The following is a 23,560-nucleotide window of genomic DNA, read 5'->3' as shown; positions in this document are numbered from 1 at the left end:
GACTTTCCTTTTAAGGTCAAACACCAGCACCCACCACAACTCCCAAAATACCATCAATGATCAATGAGACATTCAGAGTGCCTTCCTCTGGGGATTCATATTGAATGCTAGACCACATTTTAAAAAGACAAACCCTGATGGCTTGGGCCATAATAAAACATCAAGATTCACAATAAAAGTCAATAGGCCTATCTTGTGTGAAAGTTGCAGTAAAACCTTTGGATGCTCATAAATTCTTAAATGAGATATCAGTAGACTTAATATTGTTTTTGACCTCCTTTAAAATGTTTATAGTGATGCTAAATTTTCAAGTTGCACTATGCTAATAGACAGAGGTTTGGTAGGTAAAAGTGAATTGCACTGTAGGCTATAATTCTCAGACTTTCAAGAATGTGTTTCCTTTCTGTCTTTCAATAAGATGCCAAATAAAGTCAGCTGTGTTTCACAACTGACTTTATCAGTCATCTAATCACCCACTACAAATACTTTGTCGGCTATAGCTACACTGCATCAACTTCCTCAAGATTTCATAGATATTTTTGTTGTTTGTGTCAACATCTTTCACATAGCCTGCCTCAGACGTGTGTCTAATAAACAAACCAACTTATTCATAACCACATATCATAGTCACATATAACCTAAGTGAAAACATAACAGCCATCATGCTGCCTCCTATCTCAATCAGAATTCACAATGTTACAAATGTAGCCTATGTAAACAAACTGCTACAAACTAACTAGGTTGTCAGCTTGCCTCCCTCTGCCTGGTGTTAAAGGCACTGTGCCAGAAATGGAAAATGCTAGAGATGACCTAAATATGCCCCTCTCGTCGTGTTTTTACCCTTATCCACAGAACCACACTCAGGATCAGGTTTTATTACACCAGGGAGTGGTGCTAACTCCATATCTACATGCTACTGTGACATGCTCAGCCTGTTTACACTACTAGCCCCACATGCAGGCAGGGTAAAAAGAGCCTGGGGCTCAGCAGTGTGAATACTTGTTCTGAACCACATTTAAATGTCAGGACACTTTGTTCACTGCGAGGAACTTCGCTCAAGATTTTTGACACTACGTTCTAAATGCAACATTTAGGCTATACAACCCATTTTGTTTTCTAACGCGACATAGCCTGTGTGTGGGGGTAAATATAAATGGCAAAACAGAAGCACCTGCTGCCATACAGGTTTATAAAGACATGAATGGGGGATAGATATATCGGGGGGTGACGGGGTGTTTGAGCCCTGTTTGACCTGTAAATCTGATTTAACGTTGTGCAGCAGCAGGCTGCAGGTCTAGGGAAGTTTTACCGAGGAGTCAAAACAAGACTGTGTACGAGAGCTCCCATGCTTGGCTTCACAGGGGCTGGCAACACTGGCGAGAACAGCATTGTGGGTAGTGTAGTTTTTCCATTAACGTGCGCTCTGTTTAAGTCAACTGCTAACGATTTTAAAAGAACTACACGCCCCACCCGCGCCAGCTCCGAGGTCCCGGATGTCTATCGCGCCGGAAGAGAAGAAGGTCCTTTTCCCAGCCATCTTGTGGCTTCATCTAGCGAAGTGCTCGCACCAAGCCTCGTAGAATCGGAGGAAAATCCTGCTGAAGGGGCGCCATCATGCCCGGACAAATGCAAGAAGGTTTTGGCTGTGCCATAACCAATCGGTTCGACCAGTTATTTGACGACGAGTCGGATCCCTTTGAGCTGCTGAAGCAGGCCGAAGTTAAGAAGAAGAAGGAGGCTGCTGCTCCTGGTGCCGCCAAGACTGCAGCCCAGGCTGCCAAGCAGCCGAAAAAGGAGTCCCAAAAAGACAGAAAGGTCCCACTGACCGATAAGAAAGAGGAGACCCAGGCACCCGTCCCACTCAAAAAAGATGGTAATATGTTTTTCTGTTTTGTGGTTTTTAGTCAAGCAGCTCCTGAAGGTTTTGAGCTAACAGGCTAATTCGCCGCTCACTAGCTAGCAACGGTTCATAAGCTCCCGTGACATGAGGTCCGCGTGGTGTGTCTTTTGTGTCCCAATATGCTGTCGTCAACGGCTCCGTGACACCTGAACACGCGTGTTTGTCGGTGGGAGCTGTGCCGCTTCAGCCTTTCGGTGATAAACAGTTTGCAGGCCAGCTTGTTTTGGCTGGTTCCCCATCGGCCTTGTTGAGCAGGTGGGACCCGCGAGCCTGGTTGACCACAGAGAGAGAGTGGCCGTGAAGAGCTCAGATGTGACTCCTGTCACACTGTGACCCTCCGTGGGGCCACTTGTTGCTCACATTTAGACCCGAATAGGCCGAAACAGAGCAGTTTGTACTAATATTTTTTATTACAGTTTTAAATTTAATTAGTATTTAGCGAGGCCCGACAGATGCAAAATCAACGTGGTGATTAAACAAGTGTAAAAAGTCAGTGGTTGAGTTTTAATCGTGGGCGATGTGGAGGTGGATTTGTCACGGACATTAGGAGCTGCAGCGCTCTCATGGAGATGAACCTCGTGGTTGCCGTGCGGGGCGTGTTAAAGCACAGCCTCCAAACTGCCACTTCCCATTGGCGCACAATACATGTTCGGTGCATGCGGTCGACCTGCCCGTCCGCCTTCACTTCTTCCGCTCTAGTATCAACCAGATACCGTCTCCCTAAAAGTGTTATATCCTGTAAAACATCACGTTGTCTGTGCAAAATAAGCCGATGTTTATATGCTGACGTTGCGATGTATTTATCCTCACCTAAACTTTGTAAGACTATAAATTACTACAAGCAGAAGTGAAACGTGTAGTGTCAGGAAGTGAGATGGATACCTAGTCGCAGGCAGTTAGTTGGCCATTATCATCATGTCAGGCTGCCAACTGGGCTCATAGCTGTTTGCTTGGGAGAAGATGAGACAGGTGCGGCGACTGTGGTGCACCCAGCTGCTGCTATGTCTTGGACTGTGTCTATTTTAGTAACTGGTGATTTGGTCAATGGGTGGGACTGGGCCAGACGTGGTCAACCATGTGCCTCGAAGGGTTAAAGACTATGGAGGTTTTAAATTAATCCACAGGGTGACTGATTGAGAAGATTGGAAATCACACCATCAAAATGGGAATTGATCAATTATCCCACAGACTCTCAAACCCAAAGTTTAATCACATACTTTTTTTTTTTTTTTTTTACAAAGTTTGTTCCACATGATTGTTTGTGCATTTTGTTGACTTTTCCACCATGTTTATTATGATTAAATTGCAGACAGAGGAGCGTTGCAGAGTATTTAATAAAGGGCTATACCAGTTGAATGTCTTTGATTCTCCACATTAATTGAAATTATTTGCTCCAGTTCAACAGAACAATCGCCCTCCCATCCTTCTTGTGTGTTGGTGCTCAGCAGTGCGCCCTGATCTATTAATGCTGTTGGTCCTCTAATCCTCCTGTTGTGGTCAATTGTAGGTCCTGGCATGAGGAGAATGGGCCGCAAGCCAGAAGGTGGTGATGGCCCCAGACCCCAGGGCGGCCAGGGAGACGGGCGCCCCCCAACAGACAGACGACCTGCCGACCGGCGGCCACCTCGCCGCTTCGAGAGGCCTGCTGGTGATGCCGGTGACAAGCCTGAGGGTGGCGAATTCTCAGTGGAGAAGTGAGTTTTAATTTCCGATCAGCAGGTGTTAATTGAACTTTAATCATAATTGAAAGAAGGTTAAAGTGAGCCCACTACCATCATAACTTTTGCAGGGCGTTTTCTTGCTCCACATGAGGCAAAAGAAGCTCTCCCTGTGGGGTGTGGGTCAGCACAGCATCTGTTAAAGGCGTTGTTTGCAATGATAAGGCTTAGTTTTGCCTAAACTGCTGGAGGCACATTTATCTCAACAGCTGTGAAAAAAATGATACCACATGAAATAAATCCAAATATAAATCTTGATTGTCATTCGCCAATTTAGCTAATTTGGCTAATTTATCTATGATTTCTATGAGTTCAAGACTAAATGACACAGTTTTCTTCCATTGGGACCATTCAAGTTAATGTGAGGATTCACATTTTCAACTGATAAGATTTTGGTTTTTCATACCTCTGAAATGGGTGGGATACGCACCACACCCATCTTCATTCTGGCTGGTAGCCAACAGCTTTCAGGCTGTGTTTTTTACACCTTGTACCAAAGTGTACTACATCTCCTTTGTTCCAGATTTGATGTGCTTGAAAACAAACAAGTAGTAGTCACTAAAATTAAAGCCAGTAGATGGCCCTGCCTTAATTTTGAACTCCTCACAGGCAAAGGTGAATAATACTCTTTGTCTGTTCTTCTAGACCCATTGGTGACAGGCCGATGAGAGGACGCGGCGGTCCCAGAGGCGGCGGCCGTGGGGGCAGAGGACGCGGCATGGGTCGCAGCGATGGCTTTGATTCCCGAGGAAAACGTGAATTTGATAGACACAGTGGCAGTGACCGATCGTAAGTACTTTCATTTCTAAATGTTATCCTTGTATAAAATGATAACTTATACAGGGTCTGCTTAAAGACCGTTGTGTGTATTTAAATGCAGTGTATGTGTCATGATCCTGGCTAAAGCAAATGTTGTTTCAGTAGTCTGAAAGGTGAGGAGAAACGTGGTGGAAGTGGATCTCACAACTGGGGCACCGTCAAGGATGAGCTTAAGTAAGTTCCAATGTATGCAAAATGAAAAATTTAATATGATACCCTTGTGGTTGGGTAACGTTTGGTTTGACGGCTGTTGAAGTCACATTTGGAGATAGTCTGGATAAGATGGGTGTGGTTGTCTTTAGATTTCATCAGTTCCTTTTCTGTTAATTAACTCCAACTTGCATGTGATCCCTGTGCAGCACTCTGGCAAAAAGTCTGAGTAAAATAACAGAAATAAACAAAATATTCAGTATGCTGCATACACCTGGCTTAAACAGTCTGATACAAAAGCTTTGCACTAAATCAAACTATCAGCATAATGTGTTACTCTTTTCTGGGTCTTTGTGCAATATCTTTGACCCTGATTTGAGCGCTAGTCTCCCTCCACCAGAATGTAGACACCATGTGCATAATGGACAAATTAAAGCAGCAACAAAAGCCAAACTTCACCTTCTAATTTCCTGGTTGTTTATAGTGAGCCTTATGTTTTGGTGAATGTGTTAATCTGACCATGATTTGTTTCTCTCTTCATAGTGAGCTTGACCAATCAAACAACACTGAAGAGACCCCTGAAGGAGAGGAGCATCCACCCGCTGACTCTGAGAACAAGTATGTTCTTCTATGAATCTTGTCAGGACTTAAGAGGACAGATGTTTTTGTTTTTGTGGTCTTTGGTTCTGTAGCCTACAGTATTGTGTTCAAATCAAATCAACCAGAATTTGTATTAAGATGTAAGTTAAAATCATTGTCAAGGCCAACAGCAACACTCAACTCTTTGTCGCTGTGTTTGTTAAAAGGGAGAATGAGGTAGAGGAAGTGAAGGAGGAAGGCCCCAAGGAGATGACTCTGGATGAGTGGAAGGCCATGCAGGACAAGGAACGGGCCAAGGTGGAGTTCAACATCCGTAAAGCCAACGAGGGAGCTGATTGGAACAAAGGATTCGTGCTGCACAAGTCCAAGGCAGAGGTAAGTCAGAATCAGATGCACTCTGGTGATGGCCAAGTTATAAAAAATGTAAAAACCTTTCCAGTCTTAATAGAACCTAGGGGCTAATAACTTGTGAAAAAACAAGTTATTATTGTCAATGCCACATTTATTTCCTTTTAAAGCAGTAAAATAACACACATACTAATAGGCAATGAACAACCACCCACTCTGTCTAGTGAGGGAAACCCCTTCACTTTATCTAGAAGGCCCTCTTCCTCCAGCAGGGAGATCATGCACACTTTAAAAAAGTGATTCACCAGTTTCCTGTGAACTGATTTGAGTTTGATACCAAATAAACGTAGAAAACCCCTGAATACTATAAGTCCCAGACTCTCTACAACCACTGATAATGTGGAAGCTGATGCTGCCTTATGTCAATGTGAATATATGTAATGCAATTTACAATAATTTAGAAAGCAACAAATAAAATAGAGTAAAGCAAAAGAAACATGAGCAGATATGTGCCCAGTGAGACTGTGCAGAAAACACTTTTTTAAATTTTTTTTATTAGATGTAGAACAGTACAAGTTAAATGAGGTCTCAAGCCTGTATGACTGTAATGTTGCAATACTGACTTTACAGTCAAGAAACGCAGAACATGATGTTTTTTTGTCCTGCATTAAAATGTTTCTCCTCAAAGATTGTCATTTGAAACATTATGTATCTTTCTCACTCTATAAAAAAATGTCTTTCACAGGTCAAGAAAGACGATCTGATTGATCCTGAGGTTGAAGAGCCCAAGGTAAAATCTTGATCACTGTTGTACATTATCTGACATCAACCCATACTCACAAAAACAAAACTGCAAGTGTACAAAATCATAACTGGTATTTAATTTCCCGTTTCTGTGCGTCAGGGAGACGATGAGCACCACTTCCGGAAGCCAGCCAATGACATTACGTCCCAGCTGGAGATCAACTTTGGAGATATGGCCCGTCCAGGCCGTGGACGCGGAGGACCACGTGGTGGCCGCGGTGGTCGTGGCCGCGGAGCCGCTGGCGGTGGCGGTCCCGGTGCCGGTGCCGGTGGCGGTGAAGCCACTAGGCCGGTCCGCACTGGCGGAAGACCCGACAAGGTAGATAATGTTATGAAGCCTAGTATCTGTGAAACGGGGCCAGAACAATTACTAGAATTAAAGAGTTTGTGGATTTACTTGATTTACATTCTGATGCCCTCTGTTTCCCTTTTTGTGTGAACATAACAAATCAACCATTTGAATCTTTGAGCTGCTACTTAATGACGACTTTTCCCTGCAGTCATCTGCGTCTGTGCCCAACGTGGACGACCCAGAGGCCTTCCCAGCCCTGGCCTAAGCCCTGGCTGCCGACCCTCAGGCCTACAGGAGCCTCCTGAGCACCTCCACTACGAGGCTTGCATGTTCCTGGATCCTTCAGCAAAGTGAAATGATGGAGAAGACTGTCATTAACTATGGCACTCAATGTGAGGACTGAGTTTTATCCAATAAAAAGAAAACAAAGATGGAAAAAAAACAGAAAGTAAGAAAAAAAAGAAAAAAAAAAGAAAAGGACTTCTTGCTACTCTGGAGCAACTTATTGGTAGAGGTTTTGTACTTGGAAACAAAGTAGCAGGGATGTTTTCATACAGTATTTTTTTCAGAGGTTATGCATTGTCCATTGATAAATTTTTGTAATTGCTGCTTGAAAATATGCATTTCGAAATATAAGCATAAGAAGAATATCTTTAGCTTGGTGTGTGCCATTGCTTGCTTGCTTTACAATAGGCACTGCAGAGCTCCAACCCAAGCTCATAAGCTTTGCCACACCAGGTATTTCAGATGAAGTTACAGCTTCACTCATTGAGATTTATGGATTTTTTTTTTCTTTAGCACTGGGGTATTGTTTTATATTTTATACAGGAGGTCTATTCTTCTATGATCTTCGGCCTGTAAATCTTGACTATTTTCATAAATTCTTTCAGAGACTGTATTTCACATGGTGCAAATAGGACACCCCTTGATCTCTGGTCAAGCACTGCTGTCTACATTTGAATGCATTGATGAAATGGCACCTAAATCTGTATTAAGGTTATTTTGTACTGAAATATTTTGAAGGAGGAACATTAGGTCATTTTGGAGGAACGCATTGGTGATTACTCTCTTTAATTTGCATCGATCCTGCCACATTTGTCCCGTGGATTTATTTGAAGCTGGAAGTTACTCCATGTCTTCTGATGTACTTGCATTCGGGGTGCTGTTCACCATCTAATGTCTCTTCCTCCTTGCTCATTTCATCTCTGATAACTCACCATGTGCAATCAAAGCCTTTGTTTTTACTGCAAAGAGTGATGGGGAGAGGTGGTGTATGGTGTTGAGGCCCTGGCCCGCCCCCTCGGACCCTCTCCCGACTGTTTACACACTCCACTCGAGCATCCTTCCACACATGTAAACTCAGCCCAGCGTCAGTTTGGTTCTGCTGTTTGTTCTGTGCTGGTATTTTCCTCCACTGTTGACTTGCCCTGTAGCTTCCACAGTGGCACCACTGCATAATTGCTCTGAAAGAAATACAGTCGTTCATTGTGTGGAACAACTGAAGTGCTCTACAAATGTGTGAATTCTAGCCCTGCTATTAGAGACCTCTGTCGGTAAATAAAGATGGTCGATAAATCTTTTGCGTTGTCACCTTTTTTATCCTGCCCAAAGGGAAAATGATTTTACTTCTGTCTAGCTCAACTTTGTGTTGCTTATGCCTTCAACCATGTCTTCTTGTCTATGATCTCTACTGTAAGTGACCGTTGTACTTGATCCTCATGAAGACTGGTGTGAGAGAGCCCGGTCACAGCCCAGGCTGTTTTACTTTAACAAGGTTTGAATAGTTTGGGCATAACCTGCTGCCAACACTCATAAAACTCTAAACCACCCTTGCAATCAATTCACTGTTTCAAACCATAAGTCTGTATGAGAGAAAGAGACACAGAGGCCTGAAACAAGACTTCAGTTCTGTACAGATGTTAGTGCTGGAACAAAATCATTTATTTTCATTGATGGAACTACAGACAAATAATATTCTCCCAAATAAGATCGCACAATAGGGTGCACTACGCAAACAATTTCAGACACCACTTTTGGTCATGTTGGTGACATGAATAGGGACGTTGGTGGTCAGCTCACCTACACAGGCATGAATCCTATTGACTCTAGCGACACCATGAGGTTGACAGTTTAGTGTTGCAGTGCACTGTGCTCACAACTGTCTGATTTGCTATAAGGTGGTGCACACATTCATGTGTTAGGATGGATTTTAATATCTGATGATCCTTTAACTTATCATCATTAGATACAAATATCAACTTATTCAGCAGTTCAGCAGCACTTGTTATAATATGAGCAACATTGCTGTTGATCTTCAGCTGCTCTTTGTTTTGAGTGGAAATTTGCACTTGCTGGCATATACCACACTTCACTGTCCGAGCTGCGAACATGGCTGTAATCATTCAAAACATTTCCTTTTACCAAAAAGATCTAAAGGCCTTTAAAACTTTGCAGATTGTTACAATTAATTAATTTTGATTTTGCTCTTCAGCAACAACACTGGTTCTGTATCTGTATAGTATTACCAATATGCAAACACGCTGAAGGACACGATTCAGATTTCTAATGATTTAGATGAGCTAAAATTGAGGTAGCATAGAGATTTTAAAGCACAGCTAATATACAGGATGGTCACACTCAGTGAGCATGTTTCAAGTCGTGACAGAGAACATTTTGACGTGTCGCAGTAGGAAAAGCACAAGAGGTGAATATTATAATAACAATAAAATGAATAGTGGCTGAATTCCATTTAGCAGCATCAGTTTCAGCGTCCTGATTAACATCCATTTGTTTTTTTCAAGCTGAAACACTGCCCACTTCCAGCTGACAAAAGCCTTGCTGATATGACAGAAGCCATTTAAAAGATCACTGAGTCACAGAGTTGAGGTAATGATATTTCATTCATGTATGAGTACTTTAAATAAATAAAATCTTGTTGTTATATTCTTTGCTCCATCTCCTTGGACTTTGCACAACCAAGCATCCATACTGCCCTGAAGTCTCACTGACGTCTTATAACTTCTAAGACTCTTATATAAAAGTAATTTCAAAACTACACAGAGAAGTGGATGGTATTGTGCATGCTGGCTCACTGTCGCGACATTGTGAGATTTAAGTGAATAACATCTGTGCTTTTCCCTCCATAACAAGTCCAAATGTGAGCTGTGAAAAATATCAACCAGTGCTGACAACACAAATACCTCGGTTCAGGCAGAAATGTGGATATGTGATGTACTCCAAGCAGCCCGTGCTGTGTTCATTGTGGTCATGGTATTAGTGTGTCTATAGCCATTATAGAGAGAAAACTGGTAATGCAATTGAATGAAAAAAAAAAAAAGTACACTGGAGTCAAAAATGATCATTGCGTCACCAGTTGTTTCTGTAACAGTTCAGTTGGAAGCAAAGAGGTAGTTCAGCGTGTTATATAAAAAAAAACTCAGGGTCTTTTGCTCCTTTCATCAGTTCCTCCTCTTGAAATCGTCAAACCTCGTCCCATCAAAGGTCTCTGCCTCAGGTCGACGCTAGCTGTCCTGAAAGAAGTCACTGCAGAAATCAATTTTGACGGCATCCAGAGTCAACTTTCCCCCAAAGTCCAGCGTGTCCAGGAAGATGTTTTGACTGGGGAAGAATCCCAGCATTTCCCCTTGGTGCTCCTCCTCCTCCTCTTCTTCTTCTTGCTCCTCCTCCAGATCGTCCTCCTCCATGACTCCCATCCCGTGTGATGAGATGTAGTCGACGGTGGTGTTGGTGTCCAGGGAGGTCTGCGTGTGGTCGGAGCTGTCCGAGTCGTGGGAGAAGCTCTTGATGTACGTGGTCAGAGGATACAGCTGTGTGGCCGGTCCGGTCTCTGGGCCAGGGCCGAGCTGGGGACGGAGTTGCGAGAAGACGTGTTTAGACGTGAAGACGCCACCGCTCTGCTTGGGCAGCTCCTCCACGTCCACCAGGATGGGCTCCTCTTCCTCCTCCATCACAGTGGAGTTACTCAGCTGCAGCTGGAGGTTCATCTTGCCCTGTTCGGGAGCAGATTACAGGCTCATACTGGGAACAATGAGCTGCAGTGTGCCTTCGATTTGAATTCACTTGCACATAAATACCTTCTCCTGCGTACACTCCTTTGCCCATTTGCTGTTTGCAGGATCTGGCACAACATCGAGCATGAGGCACTGGAAAAACATCCAGAACCTGAGGTAGGGGGACGGAGAAAACTGCTGAACAATCTGGAAACTTGTTTTCTCAACATGATAATTGTTTTTTTTTTTTTTTGCAAAATCATTGTTCTTTTAGTAGTGGTGTGTTTTTCTGCAGAAGAGTAAATGATAACAGATAAGGAGGTTGATGTTGCTCACGCACTTCTGCTTTACCGCTGGACACTGGCACAGACACAGAAAAACCACCACGATCACGAAGGCAACGCAACACACCACCAAGAGCCACACTGGAGTTTCTTCTGTAATCATGATCAGAAAACAGGAAGTTATGTTAATTTGTAGCGTACACTTTGACAGTTAAGGGACAAACAGAAAAAAAAACATTTGGCATTCAGGAACTTAAGCAACTTAACATTATTTTAAACACATGCTGTCTATCTACACAGAATCTCACAAAAGTGAGTACAGCCCTTACATTTCAGCAAACATTTGTTTATATCTTCTCAAGGGACAATACTATAGAAATGAAACTTGGATAGAACTTATAGTCAGTGTACAGCCTGTATAGCAGTATAGATTCACTATCCACTGCAAATAACTCAACACACAGCCATATGATCAGCGCACTGACAGGCTGACATCCTGCTTCTGCAGCCTCTGCAGCGATGCCCGCAGCACTCATGCTTCTGTTTTTTGAAGCCAACTTCTGGGTCTGACGCAGAGCACAAGGACTCACCTTCTTGGGTCGACCCTGGCGAGGCCTGTTCTGACTGGAACCTGTCTTGGAAAAGCACTGTATGACCTTGGCCACTGTGCTGTAGCTCAGTTTCAAGGTGGTACCAATCTTATAGCCTCGGCCGTCTTGGTGGAGGGCAACAACTCTATTTCTCAGTTCTTTGCCATGAGCGCCATATTGAACATCCAGTGGCCAGTATGAGAGAATTGTACACAACGTACTAAATTCATCAGCTCTAATCCATGATACACAAATTTGTATGGTCCGGCAAAAACATGGACATGATGAATAGGACAGGGGCTTTGCATGCTTGAACCACATGTTTAGGTACCACTAGGGGTCAGTGGTGGACAGTAACAGAGTAAATTTACTTGAGTACTGTACTTAAGTATATATCTAGAGGATTTGTACTTTACTTGAGTATTAGATTTCTTTGGTACTTATTACTCTTACTTGAATACATTTCCAAGACAAATATTTTTACTTAATTTCTAGGAAGGCTGAAAAGTACTCGTTACTTTCAGGTCTGCTCTTTTTTTTCTTTTTCTTTTTTCTAAAATAGGCAAGGCAAGGCAAGGCATCTTTATTTATATAGCACATTTCATACCAAGGCAACTTGTACTATTGAAGACAAGCTATTGAAGACAAGCTGTGTTTGTCAAAGAAGAAAACCCTAACCCTAAAGCAAAGTGCAGGTGGTTTCAAAGAGTTCATTCTCAGAAACAAGAGTTAAAAGATCCTTAAATTCATTTAGAAAAAATTATAGTAATTCATTGATGTGAAAAATGAGAAATTTACTCTTACTCTTACTTAAAGTAAATTTAAAAGCATGTACTTTTGGATACTTAAGTACCTTTAAAAGCAAGTACTTTGTTACTCTTACTTGAGTAACATGTCGACTGAACTGCTTTTACTTGTAACGGACTAAATTTTGACCAGTAGTATTTGTACTCTTACTCAAGTACTGGTGTCGAGTACTCTGTCCATCTCTGCTAGGGGTGTACTCACTTGCGTTGCAAGCTATTTAGACAATAACAGCTGGATGATGAGTTATTTTCAGTGGATAGCAAATCTATACTGCTATACAAGCTGTATAATGACTACTCTAAAGTATATCCAAGTTTCATTTCTATAGTATTGTCCCATAAGAACATATAATGCAATGGCTGCTGATATGTGAGGGGTGTACTCACTTTAGTGAGATACTGTACCTTATTTAAGCATACCTGTACATCTCTAGCTAATATTACTACATTTTCACTATAAACATAAAAACTTATACTGGAGGAAAGTGATCCAATAGTTATCCAGGAGACTCCATGACTGTCCCATCCACCCAAAAAGATTATCTACCCATTCTTTTAAGGCAAAGCTCACCCTGGATGAAGAACTTAATTTTCTGGCCCTCCGGTCCCTCTCCTGCAGCAGTGGAGGCCGTCACCCAGAGGCTGTAGGCAGCTGGAGGCAGGTCTGTCAACTCATACGTCCTCTTCGATGCAGGGACAGAGTCTGAAATACAAAGTCACATACACAGAACAGAGGAGCAAAGGTAAATTAGGGGAGGTGCTGAAAAAATGCTCTTTTTAATCTCTACCTTGTGAAATAAAAATAAAGTTTAAACCCCCGCCCAGTCAGTTCTCAACATAAAAATCCAGTTTTCCTGACAGCTGTCTCCCTGCCTGACAATCACAGATGAAATAGTTCTTACAAGGCTGCTGGTGTCCGTCGGCGTTCTGCAGATAGACGGTATACTTGGTGATGCAGCCCCTCCTCTGGCCCCTGGGAAGCTCCGTCCATGTTACTTTGACATTCTGCCTGTAAACCTCCTCCTGGGCAACGGGGCCAGCTTCTGGCACTAGACCCAACAAGCAGAAGCCCAAAAGACCACGCAATGAAGGACAATGAATTTCAGACGCTCTAATACTCAAAGTATTACAATTATGATATCATATTATGGCTCTATAAATGACACAGTAGTAAAATAATGTTAATCCTCTCCGATCTTACCTGACTCCACAGTACTGACACCTGTAAACATGGTCCGAGTCACTGAGCTCTCATTATAGACTCCATACACTGCTACCTCGTAGCACTCAAACGGCTTGATATCTGCAGGAGCACAAACAGTGGTTGTAATAGAGTTATGTTATGCACAGCTGAAGCTGTCACCTGATGGGGTACTTAAAGGGATAGTTCACCCAAAATTCAAATTTCACTCATTATCTACTCACACTCATGTCGACTAAGAGCTGTGCCTTCTCTGAGTTACGGGGGGGTCCGCGCAGCAGTATTTGTCCATATAATGGTTGTCAATGGATACCAACTTTCTTCGTCCAAAAAGACACACCAAAAAACATCCAAATACCTCCATGCTGCTCGTGTGTAATGTCCCTCTTGTATTGAAGCCCTGACATGAGAAATTGTTCTGAAAAAAATTAAATAAGTCTATATTTTAAGCTTGTTTGTAGCAGAAGCTCCCAGTGTCTCAGTTCACTGCTCTTCCTGTGTCTGTGCAAATCACCGGCGGAACAATTTCTCATGTTGGGGCTTCAATACAAGAGGGACATTACAGACGAGCAGCATTGGGGTATTTGGATGTTTTTTGGTGTGTCTTTTTGGACGAAGAAAGTTGGTATCCATTGACAACCATTATATGGACAAATACTGCTATGCAGACCCCCCCGTAACTCAGAGAAGGCACGGAGGACTCTGAAAATTCTCACAGCTCTTAGTCAATGAGTGAAATTTAAATTTTGGGTGAACTATCCCTTTATGTGCATCCCTGGCCTGATTATTGTCTCCTGCACAGTATACTACAGTGGTGAACAACAGCTGCGTCATCTTGCGAGAAACTGAGAAAACACCAACATGGCTGGAGTGAAGAACATTATTTGTGTCACTCCTCCACCTGTATTTACTAGTGGTCCCACCTGTGATGACTGCATGGTTTTCTCTTGTGTCCAGTCTCATCCATCTGAGCTCCTCCATCTTGAGGCCCTCCGGGTACCACTCCACCACGTACGCAGCAGGTAGCGCTGCAGTTCCAGCCTCTCCCCAGGAGATGGAGACATTGTGGTTGGCTGCTGATACATGCATGTACGGAGAGGACTGGGCTAAAAAGTGAGAAGCATGAACATAAATACTTAGTACAAGAAAGAAACACGGGCACTACCAAACGCTACCTCCATCCTGGATTCTGCTTGTTACAGGTCAGATTTTACAAAACAAGCATTCACTGATTTGAGGTTTATTTATTTATTCTTTTTTTGGTAACACTTTACAATAAGGGTCCCTTGATTAACGTTACTTAGTACATTATTAAGCATTAATTAACTGTTTACAGATTATTAACAATCATTATTATGTATTATTTAGGATTAGGAAACAAAGTAAAGTAAGCCTATTAGCAGGGTCGTCACTAGGAATTCTGGGGCCCCTGAAAAATACTAAAGTGGGCCCCTGAGTTTTCCACTTTTTTTCTTAGATTACGTATGTATTATCATTTTTTTATTTAGCCTACTTTGTTTTGATGCTAATGCAGCAATACAATGAGTATTAGTCAGGGTCTTATGCAGAATAATTCAGTCATACAAAGATTAGACTACTGGGGTTTTTTGTGGGCCCTACTGGGCGCTGGGCCCCTAGAATTATTAACGGCCTTGCCTATTAGTAAGCAGTTAATTAATGTTTACTACTAATAAATGATTAAGTAATAATAAAAGTTGAATAATGTAATTAGTTATCATTATGTATGCATTACTCAGCATTAATTAACACATTAGTTTATATATTAATGCTTAATAATGTACTAACTAACGTTAATTAAGGGACCTTTATTGTAAAGTGTTACCCTTTTTTTTTTTTTTTTTTTTTACCTATTGTGTGCCTTGCTGTTATTGTGGCAGGAGGGGACAGCCCTTTGGAGTTACGAGCCCACAGTGTCACCTCGCAGTTAGCACAGTTGGAGACGGTATAATTCCTGACATCACTACTGACGTGAGCGACAGCATCCTTCCCAGAGTCTGGGCTATAAACTCTGATTCGGTAATCTTTGATCTTCCCTCTAGACATGGAAATGCTGGCTTCCTGCAATAACAAACAAAGAAACAAAACAAAAAATCCAAAGGTTAACCATTGAGTTTGGTGCCAAATTTGCTTTTGGCGAAGGGGAGAGGAAAATGCTTTTGTGGCATTACTGTCTTTACAGGATGCTCAAAATCAACACACTGCAAAATGAGTGTGTACGGCACATCATTTCTGTGCAGCTCCTTTTTTTCTTGTAAACTGAAACTGTGGTGTCTGCAGTGAGGTTTCACTTATCTTTCACTGTGTTCATGTGACATTACAAAATGAATAAATGTGTGAGTGCATGCATGTGTGTGTGTGGTGAAGGGTGGGGATGTTTGAGCGTATGCGTGTACTTGTGCGTGTGAAGGTGTCACCTCAGAAGTGGTCAAGGGTTGACCTTTAGGTTGCACAGAACGCCGTAGAGAAGCAGGAAGATCAGAAAGTGTTACTATGGCTACAACACAAGTCACCCACCCACACAGACGGTAAGAGGACAGGGAACACATGCGGACGCTTGACTGACTGACTGCTGACAGTACTGTCACTCATCATCATTCAGCAGTTTAAACTAAACAAACAAAAAAGGACTTTTTGACATGATTTAAAACTTACCTTCCAGTAAACTCTCAAGTCAGATGCTGATTGAGCGCACCACACGTCCAACTCTTCTGCAGGAGCTAGAATAACAAAACATCAGTCTGTCACTGCACTGCGTTGTGTTTGAATTCAGTCGATAGATTTATTTATAGATTTCTTCCTTTCAGCCAGAATCAATCTATGGCGTGTTGCTTTGAAATCTTCTGATAATGACACACATCCACTGTTAAAGTTTCCTGTGTGAGCTCGAGCTTGATGGCAATGAGTAACAATTCTTATGAAACCTCAAATAAGAGAGTACTTCCTTTAAAGCAGTTTTTTCTTGAGAAAAATAGAACAGGAGTTATTATACTGTGTGTATGTGTATGTGTATGTGTATATATATATATATATAAAAACTCACTGAATTTTTACTGCCAACTAACGGCTGTTAAAAAAAAAGTAAAAAGTGTAAAGTGGTTTTTCTAAACTGGCTGATGCTTTAATGTGTGTAACACCTGCTACATAAAAAACCTCACTGACCCGACACTGGTGACAGCTGTATGTATGTATGTATGTATGTATGTATGTATGTATGTATGTATGTATGTATGTATGTATGTATGTATGTATGTATGTATGTATGTACGACATGTGACAACCCAGTCGAGTAGAAAAGGCCCCCACCCTACCCACTTTGTGTACAGTATGTGGGAAGTTCAAAGCTTTGCACTACTGCATTAATCTGCTTATACAATACTGAGAATACAGAATGCAAATACTGAGATACAAATGAAGATAAACAATAATAACACACTGGATACCTTTACATTGATGTTACATAGATTTTGTTTTTCCCCAAATTGCAATACTGATTATTGAAGCTTGCTTGAGACAGCGATAAAATGAACCCCTCCCAAATTCTTATATTCTCATTAGGGACCCCTTCATCAAATATGCCTGTCCAGTTGTGGCAAAATGAAGATGAAGGATGTTCACTTAAAGGCTATATGTTTAGTTTCAAAGAGGTTTGAAGAAAGCACCTAATTGCCCATTGCAGCAGAACACAACAATATGTATTAAAGTATTAAAATCAGCATACAGACTCACAACTGCACCTCTATGTGAAATGTTACCATTTTCACATGAAAAGGCAACAGTTCATTGTTACAGATGAGCTTCCTACATTGTGTTTCAGATCGCTATGTTGACTTTCATACTGTCCTGTCATGAAACCACTGGCTGCCTCATCACCTCTGTGGATTTGAAATTTTTTTTGCTTTTGCTTTTGGATTCAACCATCAGACAAGATGGTGACCTGGGAAATGAGGAGGATTGACAAAGATATGATTCTTCTTGTTCATTAACCGAAGACTAAAACTGTCTCTATTTCTACCCTAACCTCTGCTCTTGTTTCTGCTGCTGATTTGTTTATGCAGAACTGACTATGTGGCACATCTGCACATTCATAGTGGATTACATCTACGTATCTTCACACCATCAGTGGGCTATGACGTGCTTGTCCTCTATACCATCTCATGCTCTCTTCACTGTGGCCAGGTGTTCAACTGAAATGAATCAACTAGTTTAGAAAAATATTTTAATTACATTTTATCATACTGCATGCAGTTCTGTCTTATCACTAATGACTGGTTTTGCTTTCAGGCCAAAACCCACTGAGGCCTGTCTGTCTCAGTGGCTTCTAAATATCCTTCATGCACGCAATGGTGAGCTGATAACAGCATCAGAAAACACAAACGAAAAGAAACTTTTAATTCATTGACAGACTGTATAGATAAAGAACCACAAATAATCTATTCAGATCTCTGTCTTCAGATAAGAGTCTGTGGTGCTCTCATCTCAGTGCATGCAGATACACGCACACAGTCAGGCTCTCTGAACGGTTTGAGGAGCTGCATGTTTGTACTCAGCCACTTACCCTCCTCTTCAGTCCAGTGGGAAACGTTTGAGCTCCACTGGCTCCACAGGCCGGTGCTGAATTTGGATCGACCTCTGAAATAATATAAGGTGTAGGGCTCCAGAGACGAGATGGACAGGTTCTGAGGTGCATGCCCTCCCTGAAAGTGAAAAAAAAGACATGTATTTTTCATCTTTTTTTTGGTAACTGACGTAAACTCACTCTTTTATCCTAAAGTGACATTTAGGCAAGGCAAGGCAATTTTATTTGTATAGCCCGTTTTTACAAACAGTTTGTCTCAAAGGGCTTTGCAAGGGCATTTACTGTATGATAATCTTTTAACAGCATCTGACAGAGGACCAGAGATCAAATGAACACCTCTATTGACACTAAATCATCCTCACACTCATATCTACTTTTGATCTGAATCAGCAGAAGACCTGTGAGGTCTAATGATGCAGTGCTGCCTTTGAAGGCTTTTAGATAAACATGCCTCACAGCTAAACTTCCCACAATCTGGACCAGTCCAAAGATATGCCTTACTTGATGTAGATAAGATGTCCATGTCTGTTCTTCTGAGATGTACTGGACTTCCAGGAGCTGAGTCCTCACAGGCTGCAGCACTTTGATGAAGCATTTCCTAGAGGTGCACTCAGGTTGCCCAAGGGCAGGAGGCGTTGGCATCACTGCTCACATCAACACAACCACCACAGTGGTTAGAAACAAAGGTCTTGAGCAGCTTTCACACAATAAGGTCAGATTTTGATGTTTTCTTTATACCTCAAAACATGATAAGACTTCAGTGCATCACGACATCAATTATAAGGAAAATGCACAGAGCTGATAAACAACCAGAACCACTGTAGTGAAGATTTACGTAGTTTATGGTTGTTGATAAAAGGATGAAACACTTCGCTGCAAACGGCATCATCATTTCATGCCTTTACAAATTACTTGAAACTGTCGTTACATGTGTGAAAGTAGCGGCTTGCAGACTGAAGTCCCCAGAGCTCTGCAAAATGAGAGCTTAGAATTATAGGGTTCTATCTCCGTTTTGGGTAGTTCCGAGATATTGAGCATCAAAGTTCCAACTCGGCTTTTGTTTTGGTTGATAGAATCTTTTTATTTTATGAATAACTAATTAAGAAATGTTGAAAATTTAAAAATAGCACCACACAGGCATTAACAAACCACTAATGGATGATATTATGCAAAAAACTCAATTTTGAAAAAAATGGAGATAGAACCTTATAATTCTAAGCTCACGGGTCTCACCAATGTCACTGAGAGCGTAGCGGATGGAGGGGGACACCTCGGTGCCCAGGTCATTTTTGACTTCCACCGAGACATTGATGTGCTTGACATCTCTGGACAGAGTGATATTAACTGACGATGCATCACTTCCCTCTGTGTGGACGCTGTGCACATCTGGGCCATCGGTGTGATTTCTTGGTTCAATTCTCACACTGAAACACACAGAGTTTCATTTGACAGCGTTAGCATGATCGTTTGAAACTGAGATGTCTTTCCTTTGCTTTTTTGCAGGCAGATTTCAAGTCAGGTCAAGTTTTTCAGACTCACCTCAGCACTGAAGTGTCTCTGAGATACGTTTCCCTTCCCCGGTCCCAAGTGCAGCTCACAACTCCACTCGTGTCATTCATGACCTCAAAGCGGCATGAGATGTCTGTAGGGCGATCTGGTGGGTCTGGAGGACAAAGCAGCCAAAGAGGTTGAGAAGAGTGCAACAATAAGATGCTTGAATACGACTTTCTCATTCCAAAACGTTGGCATTAGCCATCATCAACCATCACCAACCATCAGTCTTTAGCAGCTATTGTCTATTACTAATTGATCATTTTCTGTACGTGTTCCAAGACTGCACATGTCATGTGTGTCAAAAACCAAAAACAGAAACAACCCAACTTGTTTCACTCCCAAATTAGAAATGGTTCTGTGGTCAGACCATGCAACTTGTCACAGGTGGCTATAACACTTAGCTGCAGCCAGCCTCCAACATGTGAACAGCTTATGCTTTAAATAAAGAAGAGAAAGCAGAAGCACCTCTTTCTCTTTCTCTTTTTTTTCATTTAGTTTCATAGTCTGTAAAGTTAGTTATATAGTTTGTAAAGTTAAGATGAAACTTCTAAGACACCATGTGCTGGAAAACAAGATTTCTGTCCATACGTTTGTTTGTTTTTTCAAGAGCATAATGTCTAAATGTAAAGTAAAACATCTAGGGTCAATGCTGTTGGCTCATGTTGAACTTGTGGGTGTGGTAAGTGGTAACTCATGCATTAAAAGCCCAGTTGAAATATAAGTGTTAAATCCGTTATGCATAAACAAACTTTGCAGTGGGGAAACAGTTTCAGAGAAGAAGGCTTCACTCCTCCTGTACTTCATACTCACATCCAGTTCTGATGTCCAGTCCGCAGGGATCCTGCGCAGGACAGTTACAAAGCCTTGAACTGCAGTCACAGTTGCAGCTGTATGTTCTGTCCTTGGTTATGTTCACCACATTGAAATATATGACTGTAGAATTCAGCTCTTTGTGTCTCTGGGGTGTAGGTGGATGGTCACTGAACATGTATCTCTTGCACTTGCAGTTAAAGGTGCAGTAGACCGCAAAACTGGAGTCCCGCTGCACCACAGATCCAGCACTGGACCAGATGGTACAGGATTTCTCCCCTGAAGGCACAAAGAGTGACTTAGACTATACAAGCCGCAGTGGGATGCTCATCATGTCTTAAACCTGCTAAAGCTTGGTAAATGAGTGCAATAGATTATGAATAATTTTTTGGCAGAATTTGTAGCAGCATGAGAAAATGTGAACCTGAACACTTGCTTTATACTAATTCTTTTTACGGACATTTTTACAAGAATAATTGATTTTACTTTCATTTAAAAGAGGGAAATAAATCAATAAAACGCATGTTTATTGTGAAGTGAACTGACAGCGACGTGTATCCACACAGTCGTCTGAGCTTACCAATGCAAAGCTGCACCGCCAGCAACATTACGGTGGTGAGGATGGACCATGTTTGGGACATTGTCGCCACGAGTCATCAGCAACCGTCTCCTTATACGACTCTTACATTGTAGTACAAGCTGTTCATTTAATTTCAAAATAAGCACAAGGTCATACATTCATTAGATCACTGTAGTGTCTTTGAAATAAATACATTTTTGACAGGCTTATTATATAAATACAATACTCAGAACTTCATCTCTTAGTCATCGTTTATGTTGTTCCCTGCTTATTCTATATTACTATATTACTGTATTCCCATGTAAGTAGTATTATGAAATCACTGATTTGAAGCAGATCAGATAAGTGGACAGATGTGGAGCGCTGGATTAAAAATAAACCGCAACCGCTTTCAATCAACACCGAGTAATGAAAACTGAGGGAAATAAAAGCTCATGGTACTCACCGAGACCTCCCATCCCGATATCAAATCCTCCTGAGCCACCTGAAGCTCTGCCCGTCATCGTAAGTCACTCTGAACATGTTTATGTGTAGACTAGAGTCGTGCGTCCTGACCTGTGTATAGACACGTCTCGCCTGTGCCAAAGTGGCAGAGCGCCCGTGCTGGCTCCGCCTCTGGACTGAACTAACACTGTTTTACACAAGTCAAGTCATGGTTCATCAATGAAGCCACCCACACACACACACACACACGCACAATCACACAGCTGACATGTAATATGTCCATTATGTAATATGTCCATTAAAGTGAGCTATAAACTTATTATTCCTGGGTTTCCAGGAAACTACAGCTGCTTAAAAGCTGCCCCTGTGCACTGTTGACCCTCACTAGTATTTCCATCCTATAAACAGTAGAGTATGATGATAGGAACTACATGATGAGGTAACTTTGATGTGTAGCCTACTGCACTTGTCAGAGAAAGAGTTGCAACAAGACAACAACTGCTCACAAACTTTGATCATCACATTTTCCACACAGAAAGATGTCTGTCACTCCCTCAATCAGATCCACATGTGGTGCATTGGGGGAATTTCCCCTGCAAGTGCACCACATTTCACCTTCAGGGCATACATCATACAGCAATACAGGGCTCAACATTAGAGTATTTTCAAAAGAAAATAGCAATTTGATGATGATAATAACAATAACAACTGTGCTCTTAACATATAAACATTAGCAAAGTGATGCTTAAAGACAGAGAGGTTCCTGGAGACGCTTGAGTGTGTCGACATGTGGGTGACCCTCCTCATATTTTGATGGTGAAGGGGGAAGTGAGACAAGACTCAGGAAGTCCTTAAAAAAATGTGTTAAGCTGCAGGTGGTGACTGTGTGAGCAGAACTTCAGGTTCAGGGGCAGATATACATAATGACCTTATAGCCATGATCTGCAGGAGGGAAACCCCCCCGACTGACGTTCATCTGGGCTTGCTTTGGAATAATTTCACACTCTACATCACACCACTGTCTAACAGAGCAGAACTTTAGAAAACAGAGGTCACGCCCTCATGTTGAATTATTAGAAAGTCTGTGAACAGGACAGTTACTTAGACTGGGTATGCGCATGAATGATGCTGGTTTATTCTTGTGTGTCCTGTGTATTTATGGTTAATCAGCAACTTCTTAGAAATCCCTAATAAACCTGTATGAATATTATTTTGGTTGTCAAGTTTTGTAAAAATGTATTTGACAAGATTTTATTCACTTCATCCTTTACCAATACTTGCTGGGCTTTAAATGGCTTGTAAGGCTGCACTCAGGCAAAGTGCTGCTTTATTGACGTAATTGCTGATATCAGCATGTCAACATGCATGCAGTCAGTGACAATGTGAACTAGAAAATATTTAGTAATGTTTTCAGTATTCACCATATTAGTTTCGCATGTTAACACAAACACTTGATCATTTGCAGAAAACACAGGCGCTTTCAGGTATTTTCTCTTGAAAACATTGGACAAGTGATGATTTCGATGTGATGATGAGGCCAATGTCAGTCAACCAAAGCTACTCAAATTTATCCAGGAGGGATGGTGGGTGGGTTGATGGGATGGGGTCCATTCAAAAAATTTTATTCAAAACCACAAAAGGCATCTTCATAGTCGGGGCTAGAGGAAAAGTCAGGCAATCACCAAAATCATTAGGGCACATCACCAGTCAACTGTGAGTGTCTGTTTTACCACCAGACCAGTCAACACCGACATCCACAGAGCTGTGCTGCCAAAATGACTGAAACACTAAAGAATGTACATCACCCAACCTTGCAACCTCAATGGTGTTTTGTTACTGATTTTTAAAGGGATAGTTCTACATTTTGGCAAATTGGCCCATTGCCATAATCCCTATAGTCACAGCAGTTCGTTTGTACCTTTAATTGTCAGTGCAAGCTATTTTTAGAATGGCAGAGCAGAGCTGCGAGCTGCTCAGAGCTATGCTACAGAGGCTCATGGAATTTCTTGGTTTCCTTCATCAAACTCATCAAATACACAATCCAACAACTCCT

The 23,560-nt window shown here is 41.8% G+C and overlaps 2 protein-coding genes across 3 annotated transcripts; one reads left to right on the top strand and one right to left on the bottom strand.

Annotated features, from left to right (window-relative positions):
* The first annotated feature begins 1,513 nt into the window (after positions 1–1,513).
* On the top strand, positions 1,514–8,207 carry serbp1a (SERPINE1 mRNA binding protein 1a). 2 transcript variants are annotated; one of them, XM_085773835.1, is made up of 9 exons: positions 1,514–1,873; positions 3,408–3,594; positions 4,264–4,407; positions 4,543–4,611; positions 5,131–5,205; positions 5,394–5,562; positions 6,281–6,325; positions 6,440–6,658; positions 6,840–8,207. In XM_085773835.1, the coding sequence occupies exons 1-9, from the start codon at positions 1,615–1,617 to the stop codon at positions 6,894–6,896; spliced, it is 1,224 nt and encodes a 407-aa protein (XP_085629961.1). In that variant the 5' UTR covers positions 1,514–1,614; the 3' UTR covers positions 6,897–8,207. The 2 variants fall into 2 exon arrangements, with proteins under 2 accessions (XP_085629961.1, XP_085629960.1); XM_085773834.1 differs by having other exon boundaries at positions 4,540–4,611.
* Positions 8,208–8,939: 732 nt separating this feature from the next.
* On the bottom strand, positions 8,940–21,723 carry il12rb2 (interleukin 12 receptor, beta 2a). The gene is made up of 16 exons (XM_085773831.1): positions 21,509–21,723; positions 21,064–21,182; positions 20,484–20,762; positions 19,659–19,782; positions 19,353–19,543; positions 18,621–18,763; positions 18,099–18,237; positions 16,196–16,260; positions 15,391–15,601; positions 14,446–14,628; positions 13,523–13,624; positions 13,224–13,370; positions 12,893–13,024; positions 10,982–11,078; positions 10,726–10,813; positions 8,940–10,641 (listed from the first exon to the last, which is right to left on the bottom strand). Exons 2-16 carry the CDS (start codon positions 21,122–21,124, stop codon positions 10,153–10,155), a joined length of 2,451 nt encoding a protein of 816 aa, XP_085629957.1. The 5' UTR covers positions 21,125–21,182; positions 21,509–21,723; the 3' UTR covers positions 8,940–10,152.
* Between the last annotated feature and the right edge of the window lie 1,837 nt (positions 21,724–23,560).

The sequence above is a fragment of the Trachurus japonicus genome, chromosome 4, assembly GCF_045865225.1.
Source record: "Trachurus japonicus isolate A0001 chromosome 4, Traja_1.0".
NCBI lineage: Eukaryota > Metazoa > Chordata > Actinopteri > Carangiformes > Carangidae > Trachurus > Trachurus japonicus.
This window is presented reverse-complemented; position numbering and strand designations above follow the sequence as displayed.

What these genes read in the sequence shown, in the direction of transcription:
- serbp1a (XM_085773834.1), top strand. Translation starts at nt 1,615, where the DNA reads ATGCCCGGACAAATGCAAGAAGGTTTTGGCTGTGCCATAACCAATCGG. An exon ending in CTGAGGTTGAAGAGCCCAAG is followed by an intron (nt 6,326 to 6,439) that starts GTAAAATCTTGA and finishes TCTGTGCGTCAG; the next exon opens with GGAGACGATGAGCACCACTT. An exon ending in CTGGCGGAAGACCCGACAAG is followed by an intron (nt 6,659 to 6,839) that starts GTAGATAATGTT and finishes TTTTCCCTGCAG; the next exon opens with TCATCTGCGTCTGTGCCCAA.
- il12rb2 (XM_085773831.1), bottom strand. Translation starts at nt 21,124, where the DNA reads ATGTCCCAAACATGGTCCATCCTCACCACCGTAATGTTGCTGGCGGTG. An exon ending in CGACGGACACCAGCAGCCTT is followed by an intron (nt 13,025 to 13,223) that starts GTAAGAACTATT and finishes TTTGTATTTCAG; the next exon opens with ACTCTGTCCCTGCATCGAAG. An exon ending in AGGAGTGTACGCAGGAGAAG is followed by an intron (nt 10,642 to 10,725) that starts GTATTTATGTGC and finishes GCTCCCGAACAG; the next exon opens with GGCAAGATGAACCTCCAGCT.